Source organism: Arvicola amphibius, chromosome 2 (genome assembly GCF_903992535.2).
Source record: "Arvicola amphibius chromosome 2, mArvAmp1.2, whole genome shotgun sequence".
NCBI lineage: Eukaryota > Metazoa > Chordata > Mammalia > Rodentia > Cricetidae > Arvicola > Arvicola amphibius.
In genome coordinates, this window is record NC_052048.2 from 126,315,796 (window position 1) to 126,335,459 (window position 19,664).

Here is a 19,664-nt window from a genome sequence, read left to right on the forward strand (position 1 = left end):
TCATCCTCACTGTGGTGGCAGCCAGCAAGTTTCAAAGTTTCCGTTCCTACTTCAATGAACAACTTCCAAGGAATAGTCTCCATGCAGCCTGTTCTTTCCACAGATCACATCTCTGCCATCTGCAGCAGAATGCCATGCCATCAGCTGACATTCCGCCTGCTTGTGCTGTCCCTCCTGACTGAAGGCTTGCCTCCAGAACGTCCTCTCCCTCTGTAAAGTGCCCATTATCTCGCCATCCTTTGATGGGCTCCTAGTCTTCTGATCCTGACAACTTCCACCACTTCTTTATCCATGCTTCCCCACTCTTTCCATCTGCTCAGACCCTAGACCAATAACACATCGCTCTAGAATGTTCAATCCTAAACTTTCTACCTTTGTTTTATCTGAAGAAATCTCCTAAATGTCATGAGTTATCAATTGATCATACCAATGATCAATGACATGCCACATCCTCAGAGATTAGCGGGAATTCCCATCCATGCACTTCAGGGATCTCCACTTTGCTGAAGTTCACACTCTGCTCTGTCTAGCCTTATCTGTGTCCTGCATCCTGGGCAAACACAATCATTCTTCCTGACCTCACATTTTCCTCTGAAGTTGAAGTGTGATGAATCCTCAGGTGGAGTAGTCCTTCCATGTGCTCAGCCCTCTACATCCTGTTGATCACTTAATTAGTACTGTGGTGCTTTGAAAGAAAATGGCCCCCAAAGGGAGTGGCACTATTAGGAGGTGTGGCTTTGTTGGAGCAGGTATGGTCTTGTAGGAGGAAGTGTGTCACTGTGGAGGCGGGTTTTGAGGTTTCATATATGCTCAAGCCATGCCCAGTAAGACAGATCACTTCCTGTTGCCTGCATGTCAAGATGTAAAACTCTCAGCTCCTTCTCCAGCACTGTTTGCCTGCACCCCATGTCCCTCCATGGGACTGACTCTCTGGACTGTTAAGCCACCCAATTAAATGCTTTCCTTTGTAGGAGTTGCGTTTGTCATGGTGTCTCTTCACAGCAATAGAAGCCCTAACTAAGACAAATATACACACAGTATTAAATCTATACATTAACCACATGTATCTCATTATTTCTCTTGGTGGCTCTCTTAACTTCTTCAAGATAACCAAGGAATTCATGTCCCTATTTTTTTAGTAATTCCTATTTTAATTAAAATGACAAAAACCTTGAGCATTTATCTGGACAGACATGTGGATCTCATATTCAGACATACCATTTGATTCAGTTGGCTGCACACATCTTTTCTCAGAGGCATCCAGAACCATGGGGTGGGTGCAAAAACAGTTGTAGGAGCCCTCTGTGTTAACACACTGGCCATCGATACAACTGTTAGGGTCTTGACATTCATCCATGTCTTAAGAGGAAAAAAAATCACCAGAGAAAATTAGCAATCATTTGTGCTTCATACAGTTATCAAAGTTAACATGATGATAAATTTAATCCAGATCCCAAGAGTTACTACATTTGAATTAACTATACATTGTCATCCAAAGGGGACCCTGTGACTGGAAAGAGAGTCACTGAGGAAATCAATGCTGCTGCTGCTGCTTCTATTAAATATGGTAAGGAAATACTGTGGAATGGGAAACGGCCTTTTAAAAAAATAATACTTTTGAAATTATTTCCTTATGCTGCGCTTTGCTGCCTATAGTACATGACTTTCCGCTGAAGCCTTAAAGTCTGTGTGAGTGTTTAAAACTGTCTTCGTTTGCATGAATGACCTGACTGAACAGGAGGGTCTACAGACCAAAAGAACTCTGTGGTCTTATCGGTGACCTGGGCGGTAATTCCACAATGACTTTGAACTCCTTGTCTGCCACCCATGCAAATACAAGGATGAAAAGTTTTCATTTCTCAAACCTTGTTCAAGAAAGAGATCCACAAAACACTCATCCTTTAAAGACACAATTTCGATTCAATGACATCATTTTTATCACATGGCATTACTCTTTTTCCCCCTGTGCATTTTCCTAGCACATCTTACCATATTCTCTTCAAGCTTACCAAAACACTGCAATTTGACGGGATCATAGTATGTCCCCTGCTTACAGTAGCATTCATATCCGGGCTGAGTGTTCAAACAGTAACCATTTTTGCAAATTTCCTCCCCAAACAGCAGGCATTCATCAGCATCTATGGCAAAAGAAATAGGAGTATGTTTTTATTTTTCCATGAAGAAGAATCTAACCAATATCTGGTTTTAGATTAGATATTATTATGTTCAAAAGACTCTTGCAATACAGAACATAAATTTCTTAAAATTAGGCCAATTGACAGATGCGGAAAAATGATGAGAAATGGTTCTGATGCCACCTCACAGGCCACAGAATAAACCCTCAGCCTTCCCAGTTTCCTCTATGATGAACTGGATATAACATAACTGGGTCCACCAATGTACCGGGACTCAAAGGACAAATAAGATAATCTACGAAAGGATTCTGGACATGCTGAGGCTGCTTGTCCAGGCAGTTTGGAGCTCATGTTATCTAGATCTCATTTTGAAACCGGTCAACACCATGGAAGACCTGCTCGAATTTACACAAACGGAAAGTGGCCGAGCTGAGCACAGAACCGGTGACAGTAAGGGTCTGAATCTCATCTTCCCCCATCACTTGCAGCACTGTTAGGAGGAGGAACTGGGTTTATATCAAAGAGCAAAATCAAGGTTTGTAACATGAAGTGAAATTTAACTGCATTTCTGTAAAAACAGAGTATGTGATATTTATGACCTTGAAAACCATTCAACACATACTGCAGACCAAGCCTCCTAATCTTGTTGGACTAAATCACAGATGTATTCTAAAAACACAAATGGAATTTCTTGTCCAACTACTGAGTCCATATTATTCAAATACTAGCTTTCCATAAGTGGATGGATAATAAATAGACCATTCTCATAGTCTCTTTTCCAGCTATTTTCCAGTGTTCAATATTAAACTATAATGGAAAACAATCACCTTATATACAGTATATCATAATAATATCTCTAACACGGAACTGTCAAATGTCAGTTAATGAAGAAGTGTTCATATATAAAATATTCACTAGAATAAACAGGCTATATTATCCAACAATAACATTGAAGATATAAAACAGTTACTTTTGCTTTCCCATTTTCCAGTCTTCATTGGAATCTGTGGCCATTAGGAAACTATAATAGGAAGAGTAGGAAATCTATTTTTTTTTTTAAAAAAAAAAAGCAAGAAACTTCGCTTCACAATGAATTGTAGAGGGCACCATGATAATCAAACTTTATATAATTCAAAGTGTATATCTAGGTGAAAGATTCTTTCTACTACAGGCTTTTGTGGAAAGCAGTTATGCATATCTTATTTCATTGAAAGCACATTGTAATTCTGAAAACATTTCTGTTTCAGAGGTGAACAGCTGGAAACTCAGAAGGTTACATGACCTCTCAAGGTCACATAACTGCTGGTATTCTGACCCCAAGTCAGAGCTCCATCCAGCATCCATAGAGACCTTCCTCCTGGGTGGAATAAAGGGCTTGGCCAACAGTTTCCACAGACCAACCGAACTCGACCACCGCTTTACCCAAGCCAGGTTCCCATCCCAGTGGCTGACACATGTTGCAAACTCATCTGCACTCAATGCTGACCTTTATAGTTCTCGCCCCCAGCGTCGTAAGAGGATTCTCCAACGGGGACAAAACCTTTTCCTCTAGGGCACATTTCCGTGAACTCAGCTGATTTTTAAGAGAGACAAAACAAAACAAAACAAAACAAAAAAGCGATGAGTTGAAAAGGGAAACAAAGAATCAACATTTCCCCGAGTGCATGTTTTTAACCCAGTTTCATCTTCTCAGATTCAGAACGTTTAAAACACTCAACCAATAAATCTAGCATGGCCTCGAAGTCATGGATTATGTGAGAAGACGTCCAATGATTCCAGAGGTTCATACACACACACACACACACACACACACACACACACACACACACACACACACACACACACCGTCTTCCTACATTGTCCTGGCCTGTGATTCTCTAGGCAGACCAGGCTGACCTTGCTCTCACAGAGATCTGCCTGCTTCTGCCTCCCAAGTACTTGAATTAAGGGTGTGCACCACCATGCCTGACAACTTACCGTATGTTCCACTTCACCTGTGTCTTATTTGATATCATGACTGCTATTTTTGCATTACTATGGTGGTTAGTGTTCTGAAGGTTTGGTAAGAGCCCATACAGCTAAAGTTTGGATTAAATATACAAGTATACTTGTGGATAATGCTTTCATCAGTATATAATAAAAAGAATCTGGGGAGGTAGAAAGATGGCTCATCATTTAAGAATGCTCTTCAAGCGATATTATGAGCAAAGGGGTCAAGACCATGATAGGGATACCCACAGAAACAGCTGACTCGAGTTAGTGGGAGTTCACTCACCCCGGACTGATAGTTGGGGAACCTGTGGAAGACTGAACTAGGCCCTCTGAATGTGGGTGACAGCTGTGTGGCTTGGGCAGTTAGTGGGGCCACTAGCAGTGGAATCAGTATTTATCCCTAGTGCATGAATTGGTTCTTTGGAGCCCATTCCCTATAGAGGGATACCTTGTTCAGCCTAGATACAGGGGGGAGGGCCTTGGTCTTGCCTCAAGTGATAAGACAGACTTTGCTGACTCCCCATGAGAGGCCTCACCCTCTCTAAGGACTGCATGGGTGGGGAAAATATGAGGAAGCAGGAGGACAGGAGGGAGAAGGAACTGGGATTGGTATGTAAAATAAGATTGTTGTTTTAAAAAAAATTGTTGAAAAAAGAATGCTCCTCAATCAGGAGGATGGGAGTTGGATCCCAGCACTCATATAATGACCTCAGCTCCAAGGAGGGCACAGAGGCAGGAGGATCACTGGGGCTCGCTGTCTTTCAGTCTTGCCGCAAAAATGTGAGTCCGAGGTTGAGGGAGAGACCCTGCCTCAGAAGACTAGGCAGAAAATGATGAAAGAGGAAACATGGCTCCAAGTACAGCAGTGGGCACATTAGCCTACACATGTAAGCGAGCATGTGTTCACACGCACACACACGCGTGCGCGTGCATGCACACACACATACATGCATGCACAAAAATAAATAAGCAATGAGATGGCTCTTATTTTAGCATCTTACTGAGTCTGACTGTAACAGTGCACCCTATGACAGGCAGAATTTAAGAACACCACGTGACCAGACAGTGTGAACACAACAGTCAGTAGATCTTACCGGTCCCCTGGACAGGGCAGGGGAAGATCTCACAGTTGTCTCCCCAGCCAGCACCTGAGGTACAGCAGCATTCTTGTTTGGTGACATTGGGGGCTAGCACGTTATCACAGAGACTGGCGTCATTGAGGTTATAGTAGCATTCCTTCTTTTCTTCTCTCGGCTGATGATCTACACCAGAATCTAAAGAGTATAAAGAAAGAGCATCGGTGGGACAGTCACGTAGAAATCATGACAGGACAGAGACCATGGACATATGTCCCTTACATGTCCTTGACATGAGGCCATCCATATTCCACCTTCAGGGTCAGATTCTCCCACTTTAAGATAAACATGCATTGAGTTCTGAATATCTGTAGGTTTCTAATATACTCCAGAGTATAAATCTGTCAAAACCATTTCTTTTTACGCTAACCAGTTACTTTATTCTTGTAAATTTAGCCATGAAGAGTTTCCATAGCTGCTTTTTTTTTTTGCCAACCAGGATCATTCGTTACAGAGTTGTAACACCTACTTAAATTATTGAAATTTTCCTCAAAATGGGACCAGAGATCAGGGGCCACATGTAATAGTTAACCCTTCGGCAGTTATTTGGATCAACCAACCCCCCCCCCCCATGCCCCAAGTCAGTTCTGAACAGCGCATATTGGAAGATGCATGGAAAAAGAATGTGGTAACCTGGAGCCCATAAAACAGCCTTTCATCCCTGAAAATCTAGTCAAGTGGTGCAAAGAAAGAACTCAGAAAGAGGCTGTACGTTCTAGCAAAGCTGTGATGTAGGACTGAAAGTCTGAGCTCACATGGGCCCTGAAGGAAAGCATATTCTAACAGACTCATTTTCTCTATGACAGCGTGATATGAAAGAATGCAAATCATAAGAATAAAATCTGCTCATTTTCAGAAGCTAAAATATAAACAATGTCATGAGTAGACTTGAATTGTCTTTACATACTTGATGATTATATTGTGGCAGGACCTGGAAGGGAATATAATTTCTTCCACCAAATGCTATAGGATTTAAATGATTGCTATGGTCCAGTTGTAATTAATCAATTATAGTTTTTATTTCATATTGCACAAAAGAGCTAACAATGGCTATCACAATTGCTTAGCATATCATTAACACAATGTTTTCATTAGAGCCCTACCATTTCGGATTATTAGGACCAAAGAAACCTCAAAAGAGAATACTCATCAGTGAGGGAAAGACCCACTGCTAAAGTTGGTAGGTCACGATATGGGGGACATTTAATGAGTTCTTTTCACAGATGTTTGCTATGTATCAGTTTTGTCAGGGTCAAGTTGACCTTCATGAACTTCGATAATATACTAAGCCATTTAAGGGCATTTCTAGAGCAAGTGTTCATAAAATGCCACCAGGAAAACTATTGCCTTCCTTCCTCTCATAAAACAAGCAAAGAATCAAATAGACCTTCCAGATCCATGCTACTATCCAAGCAGATAGCCAAGGAGAACGCCAAAGATCCTTCTAGAACTGTACTTCTTGATTCTCTCTTTGACAGATTTTGGGCTTGAACCCTAAATGAGTATGGACAGCAGGTGGTACTCCAACAAAGACCTTGAGTCTAGGAAAAGACTAAATTCTGATTCCCATGTGTCAGTTTGCATGGACGGGGTAAACCTCCCACCTCCTTGCCTGAATCCACTTTCTTCACACTCATGCAGGGTGGACTTTTACTCCTGTTTGGACGGCAGCCATCTTGGTCAGAAGGGCTCCAAGACTTAAGAACAGAGTTATTGGGGAAAACCAAAAATAGCCATTTAAAATGATCATTAAGTAAATTCCAGAAACCTTATAGGAAAATTTACAAGTGTTTTCCATAATATTTTCAAAAAATTTCCAATATTGCTGTTAAGTTTTGCTCTCTTACTATGCTCAGTTAGGCTAAAAATGGTAGCTATTAAGTAACATATTAAAAAAAAACTTAGGAAAGCAACAGCTTTATAATAGGTGAAGTTTAAAAAAGATCAATAATATTTTCCTTATTCACAAAGTTAGAGTATGTCTTACTTATTTTAATAAAATGTAGTATTATGTAGAAGAGCCCCAATGTTGCTAATAAAATAAAACAGGGCTCATTCCAAATCAAAGCATGACAATTTACATGCATATACATGCATATGTAATTTACATACATAGTATATGTTTTCTGTTCTTTTTTACATTTACATTACACAAAGCAACAAAATTATCTTTGTGCTTTGTCTTGCACTAGAAGAAGGTAGAGATTATTACATAAGAGAAGTGATCAACAATACAATTGTATTATTCAGATTTTTTTCAAATGCTGCTTTTATTTTCTTTCCAAGCTCTTTGAGAGTGCAGTGTTTACACAGCTGAAATAGAGAATGAGGCGAGCCTTCATCCATGTTGGAAAGAAAAGCAAATTCTTTTTAAAAAACTGATCCACAAAGGTCATTCTGGGAAAAAAAATGCAACATCCCCATCTCCCAGACTTTTAAATGATCAACTTCCTGGAGTCTTTTTCCATTGGAGTAAAAAAATCTCTGATCAGGTGTGTGTGTGTGTGTGTGTGTGTGTGTGTGTGCGCGCACACACACACGTGCGCAAGAGTGACAAAGAATGTGTACATGCATGTATACACACACACATGCATTAAATTTTCTGGTGAGTTTCTGTGAGGTTGGACCACTGTTGCCAGGAGCAGACAGGTTCCACTGAAAAATGATTTTCCACAGTCACATCAGTGGCTGTGAGAAGTGTTATGAATGAAGGGAATTGCTGTTGCTTTTTCTATCCTCTTCTATCGGTAAGATTGGCCATGCCACATCCCATGCCACAGACTTCTAAGAAACATTACTTTTCTGGCATTTTCAGACTGGATTTTTTTTCTCATTTGTACTTGTTATCTGGCCTATCATTTGGGTATGAAGATCTTTATGTACACCTTCATCTAAGCTATATTTTTGGTGATAGCAAGAACACCAACATGGTTTTGAGACTTTCAACTGATGTTTCTTTTTGTTTGATTTTCGTGACTGAGATCTACAGGACCCCATACATGCTAGGCCAGTGTTCTACCACCGGACCATACCCCTAGCCTCAGGTGGATCTGTCTTGAAAAAACTGTTCCTGAAGCTCTTTTCAGGTGAGGAATTAAATAACTACACTCCATGGGGGTGGGCAGGTAATGGCACCTTTACCTTCTGTAGGAGAAAACCCAGGTTGTTATCAAGTGTCCATCTCTCTTTGGGATATAACATCTTAGCATATCAAGTTGCTTGCATTTGTTCTGCCCTTCCTTTGCTCTCTTTACGATAAATGAGAAGGCACAGGCGACCTTTGCTGGTGTGGAGTCATCTGCACAGCCTCCTATAACGTGAACGTAGGAGCTCTGCTTCCTCTGCTCTGCACAGGAGGGAGGGCCAGTGGCTGCTGTGTGGCCTAAGGAGTCCTTGGATTACTCTCTTGGCTTGGCTCATAAGGGTGTAGAAGTTCTCTCACAAAGGATGCTACCTATTTTTGTCTTTCCTCAACACGCCTGATCCTAGAGTCTGCTGGTAGGGTGAGATGATCTAGAATGTTCTGATTTCATTTATTTAAAGTGGAAATGGAACTTGCGTTCAGCTTCCATTGGATTTGCAGTGTAGTCTGAAGGTCTCTGCAAGCTCTTTGCCTCCGTACTGCTTGTGCACAGCAGCCATTCAGAAGGCCTTCAAGAGAGCTAGCCTTCTCCACACCCTTTAGAGACAGCCGGTCACAAGGGCCAAAGAGAAACATGACAGAGAGGCCTAAGTAAAAAGTGCCCAATTTCATACTGCCCACAGTCCTGAGAGGACCAATTATCAAGCTGCACGGAAGTGGTAAGGTTCAGTGAGTTACTTCTAACAGAACGACCCAGAAATCTTGATTCTCTGCTCTAGTTGGAAAATTCCACCAGGCACTTATGTTTTATGTCACCTCATATTTTGAGAGCATGGCAACTAACTCGACAGTAATCCTTCAAGACCTAGGAAAAATGGAATTTTCCAGTTGATGGTAGCACACACCCCTAATCCCAGCACTGGGGAGACAGAGGTGGGTTGATCTCTGTCAGTTTGAGGCCAACCTGGTCTACAAAGAGAGTTCTAAGACAGCCTGGGCTATTACACAGAGAAACCTTGTCTCGAAAACAAAAACAAAAGCCCCCCCAAAAACAAACAAAAAATGGAATTTAAGAGACGTACACACAGTGTTTCTCTAGTTTTCTCACTAGAGAACTTGAAAAATAGGGAGAAAGGCATCATTTGTTCTTGAAAGCAGGACTTAGGAGAGGTCTGTGGTGAATTCCAGAAGTCACCAACAACAGGAATGTGAAGCGGTGTAGGGAAGAGGTAAGGCCACCATAAGGTGGGTGGTAAGATCAGATGGGAAAGATACAAAATCTAGAAAGCAAAACACAGAAAACACCACTTAAAAAAAAACACACCAACACAGTTCCTGCTCACTCCTCGTTTTGTTTTTATGACACAGGGTGGCTTCTGTGCATGGCTTCTCAGGCTTGCCATCCTCCTGCCTTAGCCTCCTAAGTGTTGGCATCACAGGTATGTGCCACCAGAGCCAGAAGTCCTAGCTGGTTAAAGTGGTTGGGGGGGGGTCATATCAGTGAGCTGTGTGCACTGGGCTTGAGAGTTCATTTCTGGACATTATTCAGACCTAAGTCACAATGCAAAGAACCCACTGGAAAAGGCTATCAGAGAAGGCTGCCTGGCAGAAGTGGCATCTAAATTTAGTTTTTGAAAGATGTATTAAGGAGAGGAAAAAATATAAGCACCAGATTAAGGTATGATTGGGGCATAAAAAAGCAAAGTATCCCTGTATTTGCACGGGCAGAATGCAGTGAGGTAGGGTCCACAGACGGCATGTTAGCTGAGAGACTGAGTGCTAACTATGATACCTGGTGAGTAATGCCGTAGAATGTGACCCTGAGAGGTAAGAATGGTCCAGAAATGTATTAATAGTTAGGGTGTCAGGTGGTAGGTACGGCTGTACCTACTGGAGTACTTGGCAGAGTTCTGTGATGTGGGAGGGTCTTCTGCTTTAATACAGAAATTGCCTGGCTCATTTGATTGGCCAGCCCTTAGGTGGGCAGAGTAGACAGAACAGAATGCTGGGAAGGGAAGTTAATAAATCACTATGCCTCTGCTCTCTGAGCCAGACTGCCGTGCCTCTCCTCAGGGAGACAGATGCGATGAAGCCAGCCACCAGGTCAGACATGCTGAATCTTTCTCGGTAAGACACCACTTTGTGGTGTTACACAGATTATTAGAAATTGGTTAGTCAAGATGTGAGTAAGAGGCTGAAACTTATGGGCCAGGCAGTATATAAAAGAATACAGTTTCCATGTAATTATTTCGGGGCATAAGCTAGCCGGTGGCTGGGAGCCGGGCAGGATGAAAAGCAGGCCTGCTCGCTCATCACTACAGAAGTTCTGAGAGAATTACCTGAGGACCTCGTATTTAAAAAGCACATGATACGTAGTTGTCAAAATAAATAAAGCTTTTGTTGTTGTTGTTGTTGTTGTTTGTCTTTTTGCATTTTTGTTCTTTTCTGATGGAGACACTGGAAAGACGATGCCCAAAACATTGGCCATCACTGGATGTGGGCTTTCTTCTGCAGGCTATGATAGGCTACTGCTTTGGTTTTGTTTGCTCTGGTAAAGGGTTAGCAGGGAAGGGGAGCGTTGGAGGGCTACAGGCTGGAGAGAAGGTAGATTGAAAACGTCAGCCTTGTTTGCAGAAACTGGAAAAGCTGGGGAGAAAAGTGAGCAGAAAGCGATGAAGGAGGGAACTCCTGACATAGCAGAGCTTTGTCAGAGTGTGGAGAGGAAAACCTGGGAGACGGGCACCCTAGGCTGATGGTGAGTAGGAGGCACCTCAAGAGAGAGAGGGAAAGGCAGGGGTCATGCCAACACAGGCTCATGCTGGACTACAGGGACACACGGCATCAGCACTGAGAGGCTGGACTGTGCCAACAAGGTCACATTGGAAGTAACAAGTGAAATCTCCAAAAAGCTTCAGGAAAAGCACAGATAGTCCTCTTTAGACCCAATTAGCAAGTTCCAGACTGGAAAAGGTATCCTCAGTATATGGGCTGCTAGTGGGAGGTGGTTATGTGGGAGCAGCTGGCATTTGTAGGCCCCTTCAGAGAGGCGAAGGATCAGTACAGACACAGATAGTTCCAGCTGGAAGACCTTTCTTTGTGGAAAGGGAGATGGCCAACAAAAACACCAAGTAAGCTGAGACAGGGAGAAACAAAGAACATGGTGAGGACATGATCAGAGAAAAGGGGCCAAAGTAGATGTGGATCCATGTTTTTAAAGAAAGGTGCTATGTGTTGTTGGGTGATGGTGATGCACACCCTTAGTCTCAGCACTCGGGAGGCAGAGGCAGGTGGATCTCTGAGTTCAAGGCTAGACGGGTCTACAGAGTAAGCTTCAGGACAGCCAGGGTTACATGGAGAAATTGTGTCTCAGAAAGAGAAAAATGAGAGAGAGAGAGAGAGAGAGAGAGAGAGAGAGAGAGAGAGAGAGAGAGAGAGAGAGGAAAAAGAGGAAGAGGAAGAAGGGAAGGGAGGGAGGGAGGGAGGGTGGGAGGGAGGGAGGGAAGGAAGGAAGGAAAGAAGGAAGATGCTATGACTTAGAAAGTAACAAAGTGGGTGGGGCCTGGGGAGATGTGCATCAGTTAAGTGGTGCAAGTGCAGGGAACTGAGTGTGGATGTGGAGAATCCACATAAAAAGCTGGGCATGGCAGCATGATGGGGGATTCCCCTCTGTATGGTGTCTTGGGCCTGCACAGGGCACAATAGAGGTAGGCGGGGAAAACTAAACTGAATGCTGGGAGAAAGCAGGCAGAGTCAGTGAGCTACCATGGAAGCACCAGAGGAGAAAGACGCAAGCAGCCAGCTGGAACCTGGGTGGTAGGCTATGAACATCAAGGTAAAATATAAAATAATAGAAATGGGTTAATTTGAGAGATAAGTGTGAGCTAGAAATATTCAAAAGCTAATAGGCCAAGTAGTGTTGTAATTAATACAGTCTCTCTGTGGTTGTTTTGAGTCTGGGCAGATGAGAACAAACAAGTGGCCTCCTACAACGACAGCATATGTCTATAATGCCAGCACAGGAGAGGAAAAGACAGATAGGTCCCCAGAGGTCTCCAGGTCCCCAATCTAGTCAAGAATGAGACCTGCAGGTTCTGTGAGCGACCATGTGTCAAAAGACTGAGTGAAGAATGATACACGAGAACAACCTAATGTTGTTCTCTAGCTTTCCGTTTGCACATACCTAACACTCATGTGACTGCGCGTGCATGTGTGTGTGCTGGTCACACATACATGTGCTCACACACACATGAGCTCACACACACATGAACTCACACACATGTGCTCTCTCACACACAGTCGTAGTATAATGCAGTTGACAGACAGCAAATTAATTCTGTTCATTAAAGATGGTTCTGATTGTCTTGTGATGCCTATAAGGTTTTATTAATCTCTGAAAGAAAAAAAGGCTGAGGCGATTATTCAGTGGTTAAAGCATTTGCTAGGCAAGCTTGGGGGTCCAGGTCAGGATCCCAGGACCCAAATAGTGAGTCACCTGTAATTTTGACCTCAGAAAGTGGAAACGGGGATCACCAGAATGAGCCGGCTAGCAAGACACCCGACCTCAATGAATAAGATGTAAGAGAAATGGAAAATGATTCTTCACGTCAACCTTGTACCTATATACAAGCATATGTGTGCATGTGCACGCATGCGCGCGCACACACACACACACACACACACACACGACAAAGAAAATGCTTTTAAGAAAGAAATAGTGAGAAACTCTGGCTCAAAAAAGCAAATTTTATGGTCTAGACATGTGTCCTAATGTGATATAACTGAATCACTTCTTGATGCCATTAAAACATTCTAGCAAAACCAACTGTAGTTAAAAAGATCCCTCTTTAAGAACAGACCACACAGGGAAATCAGTTTCCCTCATATGTCTGAGATGTAGCTGACTGTAACATTCCATACTGACTTACCATTCACAAATGACACTGCCTATATGATTTCACTCAAAATTCACAGAGCTCTGGGAAGTAAAAGAAACATCTCACCCTAGTTTGTAAATGAGAACCCTAAACACAAACACCCAGATGTTGAGATGACCACATTTACATAGCTAAGAAGAGGTGAGTGGACTAGACTCCAGCTTTCCCACATAAAACATTACAGATAACATGGAAAATCTCTAAAATTTCCAGAAAGGCCTATGATCATCTCTTTGTATATTCTCGCACTCTCCCTCTATAGAGCATCATCATTAGAATGCCTTATTTTTAAATTTAACATTGTACCATATGCATTTGCCTTTACCATGACTACCAACCTTCACAGAGATGGATAATGCTCTAATATTCTGATGTGCTATGCTAATACATCTCAAATAAAAATGTGGGTAAGGCATCACCCTGGAAATGGAACCAAGTACAAAGAAGAAAAGGGTGGTGTGGTTATTTGAGGCCTGCCAGATTTTCATTTTGGTTTTTGGTACTGAAGGTACAACTAAGTAAAAGCCTTTGCCATTTAGGTGTCATGGGGGTGGTTACCGGAACGAACAGCAACCCTCTCTCAGTGATAACCTGCCACCTTCCCTTCAAATGACATGTTTAAATTAGTGTCCAATTAATTCTGTACCCCTTCCTTTTTCACGTTTGAGCACTGAGAAAAATGTGTGAATAAAAATACTGGCACACGCCACTCCCCATGACCTACAAAAAATAGTTCTTTTACACAGAACAAGTGTCTCCTATACATGAACAGTGAACGCTCTACTGGGAGGATGGATAACACTGAGATTTATCCAGAAAGTAAAATAGCCTAAGTGTCATTTTATTTGGCTCACGAGGGACTGCTTGATCTTTTGCTTTATAAAAAACAAAACAAAACAAACAAACAAACAAAAAAACCTCACACACAACTAAGTTACAGCTACATGTCACCAACTAAAAGAGTGACCAACCTACAATCTGAAAGGTGACTAATTTATCTGGAAGACTGTCAGCTCTCATTTCAACTTATTCAGTGACAACATGGCCTAAATCAAATTTTAAACAAATGTAAACATAGCAACTCTCTGGGCCAATTGCTGGAAAAAGCCTCAAGGATTCCAAGTGGAAGTCTTTGTAGACCCTGAGAGGCCCATTCTGTTGCTTTTCATTAGTGACGTGACAGAACAAGTGTCCCCAAGGGCCAAGCAAGGAGGCTGATGTAACTTGGTGAGATGAAGCCATGTTAAACACTAGCTGATGGCATTCTAGCTTTTAGGCAATTCTCGGCAAATGTCCTCATCCTTCTGAATCCTTTACACATGGTGTTGCTGGGTTGGAAAGGAAACCAGAGGCCACTTAACCCTAACACCCATCACCCGCATCTTCATTTTGCTGATACGGCATAGAGAGAGCATGGAAGCTACCTGTGCTGGCTAGTTTTATGTCAGTTTGACACAAACTGAAGCTGTCTGTGAGGAGGGAGCCTCAATTATGAAAATGCCTCCAGAGGCATGGCCTACTGTAGGCAAGTCTGTAGAGCATGTTCTTAATTAGTGATTGATGGGAGGAAGGCCTGACCCTGGGCTGGTGGTCCTGGGTTCCAATAGAAATCAGGCTGAGCAAGCCATAAAGAGCAAGCCAATAAGCAGCACTCCTCTCTGGTCTCTGCATCGGCTCCTGACTCCAGGCTCCTGCCCTATCTGAGCTCCTGTCCTGACTTCCCACACTGATGGCCTGCTACCTGGAAGTGTAAGCTGAAAGAAACCCCTTCCTCCCCAAGTTGCTTTGGTCACAGGGTCTCATCACAGCGCTAGTAACTCTCTAACTAGGACACTTCTAGAAGCAGAATTTGTCAGGACATGTTTGTCTTACTCACCTCCATAATGTGTAGCCTAAGCCTGGGTCAGTCCTATCTCGAGAGACACCGTCCTACCCCTGCATGGTGCCCCCACGACTTACCTTCAGTGACCCGGGAACGGCACTGCCCAGTCATGGGGCTATATTCTTGGCTCTCGTCCGCACATACACACAGGAAGGACCCTTCCACGTTTTCACAGAAAGCTTCCCCACATACACCACTGAGCAGCTCACATTCGTTCACATCTGGAAAAGAGAACACAGACTACGTAAGACGTGCGGGTCTCTCCTGACAGCTCTACCAGCTGTGCCAAGGCCAGCAGTGGCTGCTGGAAATGAGCGGATCTCCAGGGAGCCCTTGAATTAGTCCTTCCCAGGAAAGGACCCCTGCAGGCAGAGCTGGACAACTTAGCCTTGATGAAAGGATGGTGCAAACACGCGGGCCATGTTCTAAACTCCAGTTCCAGTTTTAAGGAACAACCTGGGATCTCACTGGGAGTGTAGTGTGAGTCCTTTGACTCTCCAGCACTGTCTTCCTTCCTTGTCGACACAAAGGACCCAGAGTTCTACTCCTGGATTATCATTCAAGGGAAAACCAGAAGCATCGGCACTTGGGTGATCCAAACTTAGATTTAAAGTGTAAGCTTTTAAAACATACTTACATGTTGGAAAATACATTTCAGCCTAAATTAACAATAGAACTTTGGCTCACCAGGCATAAGTGAATATTTGTCAGGGAACATTCGTCTAGTCGGCAAAGCCGTTTGGTCCAATAACTAGTGATCAATTCCACTGTCTTTTCCTAGTCTTTCGATGTCCCCAGTGTAACCTCTACCTTGATGAATGTTTCCTTTGTATATGTAAATCCATATAATTAAAGCAAAGTCAAAAAATTTGCTTAACGCAAATCTGAAGTTCATAGGCTCCAAACAAAGGCTCTTTATTCATCTTACTTTGTCCAATAGTACCATTTACCTTTCTGTTCCTCAAAAGTTTTACTGGTGACTTCCTCAGTCGGGAAAGCATCCACCCAACTCAGAAAGGCTCCCCTCTCTTCTGCATTAACAATATACATACCAGCTTTCATAATCACACCCTGAAAATCTTTATAAACTTAAAAATGTGAGCAATTAGCCAACTCATCCAGGAGTGGGGAAAACATCTTTTTCTTTGTAAACTGAGTTTGCTGTGCTTTGTTTTGTTTTTTGGATAGGTTTGTGAATCTTGAAGTTTCAGACTTCTACCTAACTTTGTCCATAGACAGATATAAACTCAATAACCTGGGTTTCACTTGTAAAAAGATATGGTACCATAAAGCAATGTGGAATTGAAGTCATACTTTCCATCAGAAAAGTTGACTTCAGAAATTGGCTGGTTCATGTTTGCTAATTTTAGGTATGTAATATCAAATGAGATCCTACTTTCCAACACATACCAGCACCATGGCTATTGCAAACTCTCCTTCCAGGCCGCATTCATTTGATCAAGAGGTATGTCTTAGCTTACTCATGCAGATCCCTCATGTGAAGGTATAACCTTGAGTCAGGCTGGCCCAGCTCCTGTTTTTATAGAAGTTATCTCAGTCAGAGAAATAAGTAAGGAAATCTCTTGATACACAGTTCTCTTATATTTTAGGTATGTGTTCCACTGCTAAACTTTATTTCTTTGTTAAATTTTGATTTTGAAACATGGTCTTGTTGTTATTGAAGCTGGCCTTCAATTTACTTGAAATCCTCAGGCTTCATCCTCCAGAACAGCTGGGAAGACAGGCCTACACTACCGGCCCGTCTACATCTGTCCAAGGTAGTTTCATAGGATGGTCATAGCTGTCTTGTTGAGCAGTTATACTTCTATATAATTCTTTAACAGTGATGTGTAGTTTTTGATTCAGCATTGTTTATGTGCATTTGTGAAAACTACCTGGTTGCTTCCTGAATATTTTTCTGTAATTAGGGATTAAATGACTTTCCATCATGAATACCAGAAAATCAGTTACAGTTCAAGCTTCTGAACAGGCTCTGAACAGGTCGGATCTGGATGGCAAATGAACTAGTGCTTGACTGGCAAATTGCCAAAGCAAGTAAGTCACTGCCTTTGCCTTAAAGGGCACCTGCCTTGTGGCAAACACAGCTCTTCTCTCTATTCAGAAGAATAAAGAAAAAGTTGCATAATGTATTGTTGGCGGTGACTACTCTTTCATTTCCAGGCTGCCCAGACCCAAAATAATCACACATAAACTGTATTATTGAAAAACTGCTTGGCCTATTAGTTCATACTTATTGGCTAGCTCTTATATCTTAAATTAATCCATTTCTATTCATCTGTGTATCACCACATGGTTGTGGACTACTGGTAAGGTTCTGTCCGACGTCTGGTGTCTGTCTCCTGTGGCAGCTACATGGCTTCTCTCTGACTCTGCCTACTTTCTCTATGTATCTTTTCCAGTCTGGCTATATTCTGCCCAGCTATAGGCCCAAAGCAGCTTCTTTATTAACCAATGGTATTCACAGCATACTGAGGGGAAGCCCACATCAAAGTGTGAAGTTGGAGATTCTGTAACTTCCCTCTCCCTTCTTTCCCTATGAAACTGCCTTAACAGAAAGTGTGTTTTATAACAAGTTCACACAAATCACAGCTGATCAGAATATGAAATATGAGCTCTCCTCTATGAGTATGTGTTGGACTACATTCTGGGACATCTTATGGCATGGGAGCTTTTCCTGCCCTGTCTATCCCACAGCAGCTGCACAATCGGAAGCATTATTGTGCTGGTGTCATTCCTGGAAACGAAAGCTTGTGCCAGAACTTTCCTTAATCGTGCTGCTTAATGAGGTGCATGTCAAAGACAGGCAAGCTGTACCCCACGACAGACTTCATTACCTGAGGACAGGAGACTACACAGATTCACACTCAGCTAGGTTTAAACAGCTGTCCTCTAAAATGGCCCCAAATAACTCACACTTCTCTCTTGATATCCCCGTCCCCTTCAGAGGCCAAAGCACATACAATGTTCACAGTCTCAAATCCTATGATAAAAAAAAAAAAATCAAACCACAGTGAAAAGTTTCCTGCTTGAATTCGCCTCTTTTTGATGATGTTCATTTCTGTTGGAAAAGATACATGGAACACGATGAGGGGAGGAAACAGAACAAAAACCGAGAACTCACCCACACACCCTTGCCCATCCTGTGGGGCCTGAAAGCCCTGATAACAGAGGCAGCGGAAAGAGCCAGCTGTGTTGTCACAAAACCCATGGCTGTCACACACAGTGTTGTTTACACATTCATCAATATCTGCAAAAGAGACATGGGACATCAGACAGGAAATAAACTCAGACCGACAAACAGCAGGCATGGAATGGATAAGGAAAGGCGCTCTGTTATATCATGATTAACAGGAAAATCATGTCCACACAAAAAGAACTTTAAAAACATCGTACATGTTAATAAAATGTTTTGATGAAAATGGGTTAGTAGCTAAACTACTGGGGTCTATGAGAAAACTTTGACTTGTCCTCAGGAAATATTTTCTCGCTGAAATGACTGCCACAATTAGCCACGGTCAGTATTTCCTAAATGTTTTCGAGTCTTTCTTTCCAGAGACAGCTTTATTTTCCTACAGGGGAAAGTGCTGTCGCCTCTAAGAACTTCTTTCTTTTTGGATGCTATATCATCATTATGCAAAAGGATGAGCCTCCTGCTAACAATGCCATGTATGCATATCATGCTCTTGGTTCATATCCACCCTCCCATGACCCTTTCTCAAGTACCCTTGTCTGTCTCTAAACAGTTATTCTTCTACTTAAAAATATAGAGATTCTGCTTATGCGAGAAAATATGTGGCATTTTTCTTTCTGAATCTGGCTTATTTTAGGTACCACGACAATCTCCAGTTCCACCTATTTATGAAAATGACATAATTTCTTTCTTTTCATGGCCGAACAAAACTCTATTGTGCATATACACCATATTTTCTGCCATTCATTTGCTGATGGACAGCTAGGCTGGTTGCATGACTTGGCCATTGTGACTAATGCTACAATAAACATGGATGTCCAGATACGTCATGTGTTGACTTAGGGCCCTTTGGGTATACACGGAGTCATTATATCTGGGTCATAGAGTTCTATTTTTGTGGAACCTCCACATGGATTTCCACAGCAGCTGGACTAGCCTATATCCTCACTGGCAGTGTAGAAAGAATCTTCATCCTTCACCTTTTGTAGCCTTTCTGTTATTCGGTATTTGTTCTCTTGACCATGTATGGCCTTTCTGACTTGGGAACACGGAATCTCAATACAGTTTTTAAAAAGATGTTTCTTTACTTTCATATGTATGAGAGTTTCTGCCTGTATGTATGTGTGTGTACCGTGTGGATACAGTGCCTTTGCAGGCTAGAAGACGACATCATGTTCCCTGAACCTAGAGTTGCATGTGGTTGTGAGCCACCATGTGGGTGCTGGGAATCAAATTTGGATCATCTGAAAGAGCAGCCTGTGCTCTTAACAACTAAACCATCTCCCCAGCCC

General features: G+C 42.4%; 1 protein-coding gene across 6 annotated transcripts in view; it reads right to left on the reverse strand.

The window, feature by feature from the left end:
* Ltbp1 (latent transforming growth factor beta binding protein 1) overlaps positions 1–19,664 on the reverse strand; it is a 384,816-nt gene that overhangs the window by 26,734 nt on the left and 338,418 nt on the right. For all 6 annotated transcript variants that reach the window (XM_038319233.1, XM_038319232.1, XM_038319231.1 and 3 more), the window contains 6 exons: positions 18,304–18,429; positions 15,239–15,382; positions 5,222–5,401; positions 3,622–3,708; positions 2,010–2,138; positions 1,219–1,359 (listed from right to left, as the gene is read on the reverse strand). In XM_038319233.1, the coding sequence (XP_038175161.1) occupies positions 1,219–1,359; positions 2,010–2,138; positions 3,622–3,708; positions 5,222–5,401; positions 15,239–15,382; positions 18,304–18,429 (807 nt within the window). The remainder of the gene's footprint in view (positions 1–1,218; positions 1,360–2,009; positions 2,139–3,621; positions 3,709–5,221; positions 5,402–15,238; positions 15,383–18,303; positions 18,430–19,664) is intronic.